General features: G+C 38.4%; 1 protein-coding gene across 1 annotated transcript; it reads left to right on the forward strand.

The window, feature by feature from the left end:
- The first annotated feature begins 803 nt into the window (after positions 1 to 803).
- On the forward strand, positions 804 to 1,956 carry LOC132601535 (uncharacterized). The gene is made up of 2 exons (XM_060314614.1): positions 804 to 1,077; positions 1,589 to 1,956. Exons 1-2 carry the CDS (start codon positions 804 to 806, stop codon positions 1,954 to 1,956), a joined length of 642 nt encoding a protein of 213 aa, XP_060170597.1.
- Positions 1,957 to 14,705: the final 12,749 nt, after the last annotated feature.

The following is a 14,705-nucleotide window of genomic DNA, read 5'->3' on the forward strand; positions in this document are numbered from 1 at the left end:
ATGCCAAGTTCTCAAAATGTGAGTTCTGGTTGAGTAAAGTTTCCTTTTTAGGACACGTGGTGTCCCGAGATGGGATTCAAGTTGATCCAAAGAAAATTGAAACTGTTTGAGATTGGCCTCAACCCGTTACTCCCACAAAGATACGCAGCTTCATGGGACTAGCTGGATATTATAGGAGGTTTGTGGAGTGTTTCTCAAAGATAGCTGCTCCATTTACACGTTTAACTTAGAAAGGTGTGGTATTCCAGTGGTCAGATGAATGTTGAGAAAGCTTTCAGAAATTAAAGACTGCATTGACTACGGCTCCGATTTTGACCTTACCTATTGATGAGGGTGGTTTCATTATTGTGATGCATCTCGTGTTGGGTTGGGTTGTTTCTTGATGCAGAATGGCAAAGTGGTAGCTTATGCGTCTCGACAACTAAAGAAACATGAGAAGAATTATTCGACTCATGACTTAGAATTGGCCGCAATTGTATTTGCACTCAAGATCTGGCGTCACTATCTTTATGGTGAGCTGTGCGAAATCTATACTGATCACAAGAGTATGCAATACATATTCAAGCAAAGAGATCTGAATTTGAGATAGCGATGGTGGTTAGATTTACTTAAAAATTATGATCTTACTATTTTGTATCAGCCTGGTAAGGCGAATGTGGTGGCAGACGCCTTGAGTAGAAAGTCTATGGGTAGCTTGGCCCGATTTACTGCTGAAGAACAACTTATGGCTAAGGATATTCAGGCATTGGCCAACCACGGAGTTCGGATTGATCATACAGTACAGGGGCAGGTTACTTGTGGTTATGGTGGCACAATCGTCCTTAGTGGGGCAAGTCAAGGCTTGCCAATATGAAGATCCCCATCTTGCTAAAATACGAGATCGAGTGCAAAATGGGGGCGTTAAGTCATTCTCTATTGATGGCAAAGGCGTGTTACGTTGTCATGGTAGACTGTGTATTCCTATGGTGGGTGATGTGAAACAACTAATTCTTCAAGATGCTCATAGCTCGCGATACTCCATCCACCCAGGTGCTTCCAAGATGTACCAAGACTTGCGTGGATTATATTGTTGGAAAGGTATGAAAGCTAATATTTTGAAACATGTGACTAGTTGCTTAAATTGTCAACAGGTCAAATGTGAACATCAAAAACCCGGTGGAGTAATGCAAAACTTGATTATTCCAGAGTGGAAGTGGGAAAGGATTACGATGTATTTCGTAGTTGGTTTGCCGAATACTTTCAAGAAACATGACTCAGTCTGGGTGATTATGGATAGACTCACAAAATTTGCTCATTTTATACCGGTTCGGGTTACTCATACCGCAAAGCAGTTAGCGAATATTTACCTCCGTGAGATAGTACGACTTCATGGTGTGCCTATTTATATAATATATGATCGAGGTGCACAATTTACTGCTGAGTTTTGGAAATCTTTTCAGAAGTCATTGGGTTCACAAGTCGAGTTGAGTAAAGCCTTTCTCCACAAACTTTTTGACAGTCTGAGTCGGTTATTCAGATTTTGGAGGACATGCTTAGAAGTTGCGCGATTGATTTTGTGGCTATTGGGACGATCAGTTGCCTTTTGCAGAGTTTGCTTATAATAACATCTATCAATCGAGTATTCAGATGGCGTCGTTTGAAGCCCTATATCGTCACAGGTGTCGTTCACTAGTTGGATGTTTCGAACTTGACGAAGCACAACAATTAGGTCCGGATTGGGTTCGGCAAGCCTTGGAGAAAGTAGCGATGATACGAGAACGACTTAAGACAGCACAAAGCAGACAGAAGTCCTATGCAGATAAGAAAGTTCATGATGTGGAGTTATTGAAGGGTGAAAAAGTCTTCTTAAAAGTTTCACCAATGAAAGGAGTTATGAGATTTGGTCGGAAGGGTAAGCTAAGCCCTAATTATATCGGTCCTTATGAAATTTTGGACAGAATTGGATTGGTGGCATAGAGACTTGCTTTACCTCTGAGATTATCTGCTGTTCATCCTGTATTTCACATGTCTATGTAAAGACGATATGTTGTTGATGATAGCCTTAAGATTCAGCCAGAAGATGTGGAGCTCGGTGAGAATTTGACTTATGAGGATTGTCCAATATCTATTCTTGATAGGCAAGTGCGACGATTGAGGTTGAAGAAGGTAGCTTCAGTCAAAGTGTTATGGCGTAATCACCCAACCGAGGAGGCTACTTGGAAGTCCGAGGCGGATATGCGAGATAAATATCCTCATTTATTTGACGCGACATGTATGATCTAGATCCGTTCGAGGACGAATGCTATTTTAAGTGGTGGAGAATGTAATAACCCAATTTTTAAATAAGGATTTATTTGGTAATTTTAGCTAAAAGGAATTAAAAAGAAAAGAAATTCGAAATTAGCATTAAAAAGAAGAAATTTAGTGGGCCAAGCCTAAAAAGGAATAAGAAAAGAAAAAAAAAGATTTTAAAAGTCTGATGGCTAAGCCATCAGACGTGAAACATTCTCTACAAGCTTAAAGTCAAACAAAAAGAAAAGGACGAGCAACAGAGAAGGGAAAAAGCAGTAAAAGAAAAGAAAAGAAAGGGAGAAAAAAAAGGGAAAAGAGGGTATGAAAATTAGTCCTTTCATCCCAAATCATCAAGGTAATGACTCTAATCTTTTATTTAAGTTTATTACATAATTATGGGTGAATATTTATGGTGAAAACATGGGGATATTTTGAGGAATTGAGAAAGTTTAGTTCTAGGGTTCTTCAGTCAAATCATTAATTTGAAAGGGAAAATATTATCGGATTTTAGATTTCTATATATCGTTGGAGTCCTCTCGTTAAGGCCTTCCCGAAAACATGTCTTGTTGGGTTTTGAACACATTGACGAGAGGGCGTTTTTGTCCTTTAAAATTTGACTTTATCCGTTTAAGCCTCAAAACAATATAGAAGTGGTTTACCCTAATGGTTTTGACCATTCTAAATCCGTTTTTGTGTAGTTTGAGGCAATCCGGAGACTCGAGAACGCAGTTTTGAATTATTGGGAAGTGTGCTTGAATTGTGAATTTGGGGTAAGTGAGACTTTAAGCTTTGGGTACTTGCTTTTCAAAACCCGTTTTAAAAATATATTTTGTCTGCTTGTTGGGGCGAGCATGTGCTTGGTAGAATCGGTGGTCCTTAAGGCCAGCCACATATACTTTATCTTAAAATTATCTAAAAGTCTCTTTATAAATTGTTTTGTGATGTGATATAGCTGTGAGCCATGATATCGGGGCATTGTGTATGCTTTCCTTAGCATTGTGTATGCTTCTTGATGATATTGGGGCATTGTGTATGGTTCCCTTCGCATTGTGTATGCTTCTTGATGATATTGGGGCATTGTGTATGCTTCCCGACATATTTGGCACATTGTGTATGTTGTCGTGGATTCATGGTGTTGATTAATTCTTTAACTGCTGTTTATGACAGGTCCTTAGTGTAAATTGTGTTAAGATAAATAATACACTTGATAAATAGTTTTTTGGGCCTTTGTTGCTATTATATAATGATATATTCATGTGCGTAATATTTTATGCTTGTTGTGTGTTTGTATTTTCTAACACTTGTTCCAGAGGTATTTAAAGTGGCGGGTCGAGGTTCTTACTGGGTTATATTTATGTATAACTCACTCCTTACCTGCATGTCCATGCAGATACCATCATTGAGAACGAGGCTGGTAATTGAAGATTTCGTGAGTGGATTCTGCTGCTGAGGTGAGCAGTTCGTCCTAGGGTTTGTCTACGAGCAGTGTCTAGTAGAGTCTTATTCGTGGGTGTGAAGTATGCCACACTTATAAACAGGAGGCTGCAGGGCATTTAGGATGGTTACCCTTCTTTGTACCTTAGATCGTGCTACAGAGCTGAGTCATATGTTGTAAATCTTCAATCCTGACTTCTGTTGTTTTACAGTTTGATGACGACCTCTTGAGAAATGATTACAGGAGATTTGAGGATTATAATGATGATAGGGGGAGGATTAAGTTACTCGTTAGAGGAGGCCCTAAGTGGATGTACCCTCCACTGAGACGGACCCATCGGAGATCATGTCTTCTATGGAAACAGACCCGCCGGAGGTTCAGGATGAATCAGTGCTACAACTTTCATCGACTTTGATAAGAGTAGAGGAGCCAGGGAAAGCTCTGATGTTGCCAGTCTCACCTTTGGCCATAGCTGGGCAAGGAAGGGAAAGGACAATGTTGGGAGTCTAACCTCAAGCTTCGGATTATGGTAGTTCAGTAGAGAGTGCAAGGCCTTCCGTGAAACAGAGGAGATTGTAGCTAGGGAGCCATATTAACCAAGACTTGAGACATCTACGGAGCAAGGTTCAAATGAAGGTGGTGGCCCGACCGGACAGGTTAGTATAGTTAGTACATTTTCAGAAGTTCCAGGTGGCGGTGAACAACCGATAGAGGGATAACAGGAAGAAGAATTTTCCCAGGCCATGTTACGGCGATACGTGCAAGATCGGGGTTCTAGAGTAAGGTCGTGGAGAGGCTCACATCCGTTGGACTTTCAGGACCAGAGCAACAAACGATGGGAGGTATATTTGCCGCTTTGATAAAGTGTTAAAAATTATGCAAGTATGATTTCGAAATATTTATGTTATGCAACGATGGTAAGTAAGAGGAGTCTTAAATGGAATTGTTGGTCAGAAGATGGGTTAAAATGTTGTATATATTGATAGAATAGTGGTAAAAGATATGTTGTGGTAATAAGGCAATGGTACAATAAAGAAGGAAAGGTATGTGTTGAGAACATAGTTCGATAAAGAGATTATATTTACAAGATTACGAATGATGGGTGTCAAAAGGAATCTGTAAGATATGAATATCTTGCAAGCAAGAGGAGATAGTAAAGTATAAGGGGATGAGTGATGATGCCAAGTTTAATTACTGTTGTATTAATGTTTGTACACTCTTGGGGATGATATCAATATATTATGTACAATTTTGTTAAGATAACTTTTGGAGTATTACTGATGAGACTTAAAAAAAATATTTGAGGGAATTTCCAGCCAGATGCTAGCAAAAGACTGTGTTTATATTTTGGGTGGCCGATAAACTTAGAGGTATTTTATTAATGAGACATCAATATGATTAGATGGGAATGGTAGCTTTCCTTGAGGTAAGACGTGGAAAGGATACGTAGGTGTTTAAATATGACACTTTAGTGTAAATATGCAATTGATTTACGAATAGAAAGAGGTAAAACATGAATTATGGAAAAAGGGAGAAGAGTATTATTTGTAAGGATGATGATGCTTAATGTCTAAAAGGGATAGGATACGTAATGTAAGATTTTCCAAGGATAGTTATTGTTTGAATGTCTAAAAAGGGATACAATTGGTTAGAAAAGGTAAGAGAACGATATATGCCACTCAATGAGTTAGATATCAACGAGGGCCTTCTTATCGTACAAGGTATTGGAAAGGATATTATATAGAGATATGAGTATAAGCAGATATGAATCATGAATGATTTCACAGGAATGTATAAGACAAGATAGGACTAAGGTACGAAAAGATTCTCTCCAAAAAGTTTTATTATCACAGGAATATTGAGTTAGTAGTACAAGGCTGAATAGCTAATGAAGAGAGTGAGTGATGTTTGAAAGAATTATTTGTTTATTTTTTTTATTATTAAAACAACTAGCACTAGGCATAGTTGTGAATTTTATAAAAATAAAGTTTTGTACATAAAGTGTAAAGAAAACAAAAGGGCAAAAAGCAAAAAAGATTACAAGGCCAAAAGTGCCTAGAAAACAAAGGTAAAACAGCCTAAGTGTCACGACCCGACTAGGGCCGTGATGGGTACCCGGGGCTTACCACCGAGCACCACTCATTCTATTACTCATCATACTCATTAAGCGCTCTTTTATCACATTCATACTCAAATCATAGAAAAATCATTTTTCGTTTGGAAACATAATTACTTTTATATACATAAGCCCTTTGGCTATCAACATAATAATACATACACAATAGTAGCATCGTGAGACCACACTACCCATTCATGCGTATCTACGAGCCTCTACTAGAGTGCTAGACATAGGGACGGGACAGGACCCCGTCGTGCCCAAAATATACATATATATACACAAAAGAATAATCAAAGGCACCTCCGGAACAATAGAGTGCTCTCAAGTTAGCTAATAGCTCCTACGAGTCTGGATCACTTCCCTATCGACCTGTGGGCATGAACACAGCGTCCAAAGAAAACGGACGTCAATACGAACATTGTACTGAGTATGAGAGGCATAAGTAACAATGATACGTCCATGAGATAAAGGAAACATCAAATAAGGAACAAACTGTAACGACTGTCAATTATAAAAGAAATAATGCATGCTGGCTTACTTCATAATCATCATCATATCATTTATGCATATATGGATAAACTGCCCAACCATATAGGTACGGTGTGATAATCATTATCCTGCGTCCAGGCCTCCCGCGTTCGGGGTACCATCTCATGCCGCTCACTAGTGGTGTCTTCCCATGCCATCTAGACATGGTGTATACGCTTCCTGCCTTAGCGGTGTCTGCTCGGCCATATAGGCGTGGTGTAATATCATCAACATGTACTCATCATAATGCATGCATAGAAACTCAAAGAAAGCTATAATTTATCGAGGTGACATAAGGTCGTGAACCCCCGATTCCATTATGGAGCATTTATAAGCATTCTGCCTCACCTTGAAGGAAATAGCATATAAGGTGAGTGTATACAATAAACAACATCATTAACTTTGTAGGAACATCATATCATGAACTCTATAATCTTTAGACTTAAGCTCATCATCATCATTATTGGAATCATAATGTATCTCTTATCTCATATGGCTATTCATGAACATAGACTCTTAGTTTTTTTCGGGTTGTAGGAGGTTCATGGAGAAGAAGGAAAAATCATGCCATAGGATTAATGCCTTAGAAGGAAAGTACTAGCTTCACATTCCTTTTTCGTTTAACTAATCTATCACTTGCTTGTTTTCCTTCAATGCCCATGTTTCTACCTTCAAGAGAATTCACATTAACATTAGCTAATCGATTACTTAAATGTGCTTACTAAAGTTAAAGAAAATTGGGCAGCATTTCCTTTGTTTATACAACTTTCCCATATTCCATATCAACTCCCAAACATCGATAACAACATTCACAATATCACAAGCAACAATCATCATTCATCTACATTATCCGCGTTTCACAATTTCACTTCAATTTCTCCAAAATTGTGGTTATAGTTCACTATCGTGTTTTCTCACATATAATACTCACCCCATTTTCTAAATGTCATTTATAGCGTACTTATTATCACAACATATCAATATTCATAATTCACCCCAAACTACTATTCAATAATGATACTATTCCACATTCATGACCCATTTTCTTTGTCCTTCTACAATCCAAGTGTTTTAACTTTTCAACACCTTAAACAACATGGAGTGGTCATAAAAATCACCTTAGATAATGGAAGAATAAGCTTTGAGTGGAAATTCTGTTCTTGCACCAAAACCCTAACTCACTTCCCTTGGGATTTCTTCGCTTAAATGAACTTTGATAGGTTTTGTACACTTGATTTTGTGGGTTTGACAAAGTTGATCATCAATTTCTCTTAGGTTCTTGTGGGTGAAGAGTGGAGAGAATTCTAGAGGATTCTTGAAGTGTGGAGAGTGGAATATGAACTGAAATAAATGAGGGAGAGGTCCTTATATTGTTTTAAAATCTGTCCCGACCAGATTCTACGGACCAACATACAGTCTGTATAGTTTATACTGACCGTATGTTTGGCCGTAGATCTGGTCCAGTGAGGTGTGATATTCTGTGCTGATTATAAGGCCAGTATGTTGGGTCGTATAATACCTAGTTCATCCGAACTCATTCTCATTGACTCATTTGATCTCCAATCCTTATGGAACCTTCTTGTGTCACGACCCGCCTAGGGGCCGTGATGGGTACCTGGGGCTAACCATCGAGCACCACTCGTTCTACTGCTCATCATGCTCATTAAACGTTCTTTTATCGAATTCATAAGAAAATCATTTTTCATTTGAGAACATAAATACTTTTATAGACATAAGCCTTTTGGCTATCAAAATGATTATATATATATATATATATATATATACATAATAGTAACCTTGTGAGAGTATATTACCCACATTGCGTATCTACGAGCCTCTACAAGAGTGCTAGACATAGGGACTGGACAGGACCCCGTCGTGCCAAAAATATGCATATATACACAAAAGACTGATCAAGCACCTCCGGAACAATTGAGTGCTCTCAATCAGCTAACAGCTCCTACGAGTCTGGATCAAGCTCACCTCCCTGTCTACCTGTGGGCATGAACACAATGTCCAAAGAAAACGGATGTCAGTACGAACATTGTACTGAGTATGAGAGGCTTAAGTAATGAAAATACGTCAATGAGATAAAGGAAGCATCATTAAGGAGCAACTGTATATGATTGTCACTTATAAAAGAAATAACACATGCTGGCTTACTTCATAATCATCCTCATATCATATATGCATAAATGTATAAGCTGCTTGTCCATAGAGGTACGGTGTGATAATGTATAAGCTGCCCGTCCATGTAGGTATGGTGTGATAATAGTTAACCTGCGTCCAGGCCTCCTGCCTCCGGGGTATAAGCTGCCCACTGCAGTGGTGTGTGTTTGCCCGTCCATATAGGCACGGTGTACTATCATATCATCATATACTCATCGTAACTCAACATTTTCATACATAGCATAGGCATATTATAACTTACTTTATTGATCATTTTATAGACCTACCATGACTTAGCATCATTATACTTTTATCATTGAAACATACATTAGAACTTGAAGGCAACAATGGCTATGTCGGGGTGACATGAGGTCGTGAAACCCCGATTCCAGTATGGAGCATTTATAAGTATTCTGCCTCTCCTTAAAGGAAATAGTGTATAAGGTGAGTGTATACAATAAATGACATCATTAACTTTATGGTATTCTGCCTCACCTTAAAGGAAATAATATATAAGGTGAGTGTATACGACATACGACATCATTAGCGTTATAGGGACATCATATCATGAACTCTAAAATCTTTATGCTTAACTCATCATCATCATTATTGAACTCATAATGTATCTCTCATCTCATATGGCTTTTCATGAACATAGGCTATTAGTTTTCCGGGATATAAAGAATTCATGGAGAAGAAAGAAAGATCATACCATAGGATTCATGCCATAGAAAGAAAGGACTAGCCTCACATACCTTTTCGTCTAGATACTCTATCGCTTGAACGTTCCTCTTCAATATTCGTGTTTCTGCCTTCAAGAGAATTCACATTAATATTAGCTAATCAATTACTTAAACGTACTTACTAAAGCTAAAGAAAATTGGGCAGCATATCCTTTGTTTATACAACTTTCCCCCTATCATATTTCAACTCCCAACGTCAATAATAACATTCATAATATCATCATCAATGAATTTAGTCAAATTCATCATTATCCAATTCCTACAATTTCCTCTAAAGGTCATTCATAATCATAATCATACTACCACGTTACGTTCATTCTCACCTAACGTTTCTCTCATGCTCTTAACATCATTCATAACGTAATTATAATCACAACAATTCAATATTCATGATTCATATTAATCTACTATTCACAATTGCCACTAATCTCCTCTTTTGTAATCCATTCTCCGTTTTCTTCCATAATCCAAGTGTTTCAACTTTTCCATACTTTAAATAACATGGAATAATCATGAAACTCACCTTTGAATGCGTAGGAATGGGTTTTGATTGACAATGCTTCACTTGAAGAAAACCCTAACTTCACTCCCAAAAGAATTCTTGACTTGGAGGAACCCTAGTGAGCCTCTTGCACTTGATTCACTTGAATTCTTGACATTGATCTTTGCTTTCCTTTGTATTATTGTAGATGAAGTATGTGGAACCTTCTAGAGGTCTTGAGAGAGAGGAAGAAGTGTGTGGGAAGTGAAATTGATAAAGTAGGATCACATTTATATAATTGGAATAACTCAGCCCGTCGGGACTTCCACGGACACTTGTACGGTCCGTGGAACATTGCACGGCTCGTACAAGTGGTCGTGGTTCTCCACCTTGGAAAGCATAGATGTTGTTGAGTTATATGAACCATTATACGGTCCGTATAACATTCCACGGGCCGTATAACAAGGTCGTGTAACTCACAGTTTTCCCAAAGTTTTTCTCGTCGTTTCGTTTGATCTCCAATCCTTATACAACCTTCTTAACACTTGTTTAATACTTCATCAATGATCCAAACATCCCTATAACTCACCCTCAAGGCCTTGCCAAACAATTCTTAACGCAATCAATTTATGAAACCTTTCCTAAACCTCACTTATACTCCACTTATCCTTATCAATCCTTATTCCATCAATTCATATAGCTTCAAGATCTTAACATACGCACTATAAGACCACCAAATATTCGTCTTATAGTCTTAACAACTTCCTATCACCCTCAAGCTCATATTGGTTCGTCCTCGAAAGTTAAACACGGGAATTCTACGAAAATTTCGCCAGAGTTTCCCCTGTAATATGGCACTACTACCCTGTCACAACAACCCATAATAATATTGCCTCACAGGGCCACAACACAATAGAAATATACATTGGCCACACACGACCAAAATCATGAAAAGAAAGCATACGTACCTCATAATGTTAATGTTTCATCTTGAGTCTCTTTTGGGGGTTGGAATAAGTGCGGATATGCGGATTTCATTTTCTCTTCTGCTTCCCAAGTCATTTCTTCCCGGTTGTTGTTTCGCCACAAGACTTTGACTGAAGCTACTTCCTTATTTTGAAGTCTTCGTACTTGCCTGTCTAAGATGGCAATGGGCACTTCTTCATATGCTAACCTCTCTGTCACTTGAACATCATCAATTGGAACAATCCTCGTAGCATCTCCAATACCCTTACGGAGCATTGAGACATGAATAACTGGGTGGACTGATTCAAGCTCTGAAGGTAAGTCCAATTCGTAGGCTACTTGACCCACTTTGTGGATAATTTTATAAGGTCCAATGTATCGAGGACTTAACATTCCTTTCTTGCCAAATCTCATTACCCCTTTCATTGGTGACACCTTTAAAAATACCCAATCATCAACCTGGAATTCCAAGTCTCGCCGGCGGTTGTCCGCATAAGATTTTTGGCGACTTTGGGGTGTCAACAATCAATCGACCTCGGATCACCTTGAATTTTTCTACCGCTTGCTGAATCAATTCAGGGCCTATTAGCTGTACTTCTCCTATGTCAAACCATCCAATTGGAGATCTGCACTTCCTTCCATATAAAGCATCATAGGGAGCCATCTGGATACTGGAATGGTAGCTATTGTTGTATGCGAACTTAATAAGGGGTAGGTGATCATCCCAACTACTGTTACACCTTGGAAAATTCCCCATTAGCGCACATTGAATAGGTTAGTGAAGAGCACGACGTACATGACATTTCAATAAGGAAGAAATAGCATTTGATGATCCTAATCGAGATTTCAAAGACATTTGTGGTAAGGAAAGAAAGTGGTTAAAGAGAGCGAGGTATAGGTGGTGTATCGAAAGAGAATTATGAGCATCGAATTAATAATGACTTAATAGCATCTTGGAGAAGAGTTATACCGTTCCTTAGATTGTTAATGAAGTATTAAACAAGTGTTAAGAAGGTTGTATAAGGATTGGAGATCAAACGAAACAACGCGGACAACTTCGGAAAAGCTGTGAGTTCCACGACCACGCCCACGGACCGTCAAACTGTTATACCGCGTATATTTACCTGTCAAATTATCCGCAAGCAAATCGACTCAAGTAAAAGGCGGAATTATTTTTGGACACGAAATGAGAGCTTTTAATTTTTAACTTTGATTATTAAAAAATTGTTTATAAATTTTATTTAGGGTAAAAATATTATTATCAGAGATTAGGAAATAATAAATTGTGATTAGATTATTAAGTAGGGGTTAGTGATTAATTAATTTAATTATCGAAAGTGGGCCCACAACACGTGGCAAGTATTGATTGGCCATCAATAAAGATGGAGACATGTCATGACAAGGGACACGTGTCCACTTTGTGGATGCCATATAAACAACAATTAAGTGACTAGGCATAGTATTATATTCCATCCGTGAAAGACAATTAGAGGACAACATTGTGAAAGACAATTAGAGAACTATTTCCAAGCTTGAGAAACCGTGGAAGACTCGGCCATGGCAGCCACCAAGGGGGGCTCACGGCAAGCCCCTTTTCCGCCCTTACTACACCATGAATTAGAAAGGTTTCAAGATCAAGTGGAGGAGAAAGATGAAGGTCATGGCAGCTATGGCAACTCACGGCCATGGCTGTTCTTGGAAGGGATACATGTTAGTAAATAAGGATTGCCTCTAAGGTAAGAATTAATCTTTTTCTACATGGTTTGAAGATAATTTAGACTTGTAAAACTTGATTGATATGTGTTGGATATAAAAGATTACGTATATAGATGTTGGAGTAGGAATTGAGCCGTGCAATGAGGCTATCTTGATTAAAGGTGAAGAGTTGATTTTTAAGTAACATTATGGTTGTTGTTATCATGAACGATATGGCAAAAGAATGAAGAAATGAGATAGTTGAAATTAAAGTAGTGTTGTTTGTGAACATGTTGTTGTTCTTGTTGAATTGAAGGAATTGGAAATATAATTGTATCCATATATTGTTGTTGGTATTTTTGTGTTAACAGGAGAGCAATTGGAAATTTGGGATAGGTGAACATATAGGGGAAGTGCTGCCGGATTTTCATTAAGTCTTTGACTAATAGAAAACCCTAAACGAAAGTATATATATAAACTGAAATGTAGGCCCTATAAAATAATGAACTATAGATTTGCGAACTAGAAAATGTAGTTACTAATGATAACGTTACTTTTATATAAATAGGCGAAAAGAGCGACGAAGCGAAAATGATTCACGATTAGCCGCTAACAGGTATGTAAAGCTGTCCTTTCTTTCTTTTGGCATGTCCTAGACGTAAGTGATGAATGATATGAGATTTGGGGTAGTTCCATTCATAAGTTCCGAATATGATTCATGATCCTTATTCACTTCTTGATGTTAGAGCTTTTAAAGTAGTTAAGCTACTGCCCTCGAGTTTTCTATATGTTGGATAGTATAACCGTATGTATAAGTTTCTATTCCTGAAGGCTCTATAATGACTAATGTCCTTAACTTTCATAAGCTGTCTCGTATTGATTTGATACCTGTCTATGATCCCTGAGACTTTATTTGATATAGTTCATAATGACATTCAAAGAGCACTGAATATGACTATCATCCTGATACTCGAGCGTTGATTAGTCTACTTATCTATTGAGTCTCAAAAGATGATTTATATGCATATGGTTACTCACTACTCTGCTCGTGCATACTGTTGTTATTGTATCATTCACCGAGTCCCGGGCCGGGTATGTTATCGTGCACAGTGTTACTGCATTATTCACCGAGTCCCTTACTAAAGGGCCGGGTACGGTATATGATGATATGATTATGACACCGAGTCCCATGATAGGCCGGGTACGTCATACGTGTACACGACTTTATTCACCGAATCCCTTACTAGAGGGTCGGGTACGGTATATGTCTGTGATGATATGATGGCATATGATGACTTTATTCACCGAGTCCCTCACTAGAGGGCCGGGTACGGTATATATATGTATATGATGATATGATGATATGATAATATGATGATATGATTATGGCACCGAGTCCCATAATGGGCCGGGTACGGTATATGATAATGATATGTATGATTTGGTTTCGTAAGGCACAGGTATAGTGATTTCTTGATTATCATACTTGTCTCCTGGAATCTATATTTCAGTTATGATCCTTTTTACTGTATTTCATGCTTTACATGCTCAGTACATATTCCATACTGACCCGCTTTCTTCGGGGGGGTTGGGTTTCATGTCCGCAGGTACATATACTCGATTTGGCGATCCTCCAGTATAGGACTTCCACTCAGCTGTCTTGGAGTGCTCCGTTGTTCCGGAGCCTAGACGTATGGTACAAATCTTTGATATATGTATATGTTTATCCAAGGGACGGCGGGGCCCTGTCCCGTCATATCTCATCGTCATTACTCTTAGAGGTCTGTAGACATATGTGTGGGTTGTATATAGACATTGATCAGCTGTGTTAGTATGACTTATGTTTTAGGACGTTCCCACTCATAGTGGCAGCCTTATCGGCTTGCGTATATGTATATTTTGGGATGTTGTGTGTAGTGGCAGCCTTGTCGGCTTGCGTATATATAGTTGGGTCGTTCCCACACGTTATGACAGCCTTGTCGTCTTGTGTTCCATGTTATCTATTAATGTTGTCACTCCTCAGGAGACAGGTTGCGTTGATATATAAATATGTGACAGTTTTGAGATGACATTCTATTTCTTTAAGTTCCAAATTATGTTTAGTTGTGAATTGATTATAGCTAACAGATATGTATACGAGTGCCCAGCTCGAGCACTAGTCACGACCTACAGGGTTGGGTCGTGATAAAAGTGGTATCAGAGGAGTTCGTCCTCGGAGTGTCTACAGACCGTGTCTAGTAGAGCCTTGTTTATCGGTGTGTTGTGCAATGAAAGAGAAGGTAGATAGGATGGTATAGC

Source organism: Lycium barbarum, chromosome 7 (assembly GCF_019175385.1).
Source record: "Lycium barbarum isolate Lr01 chromosome 7, ASM1917538v2, whole genome shotgun sequence".
Lineage (NCBI taxonomy): Eukaryota > Viridiplantae > Streptophyta > Magnoliopsida > Solanales > Solanaceae > Lycium > Lycium barbarum.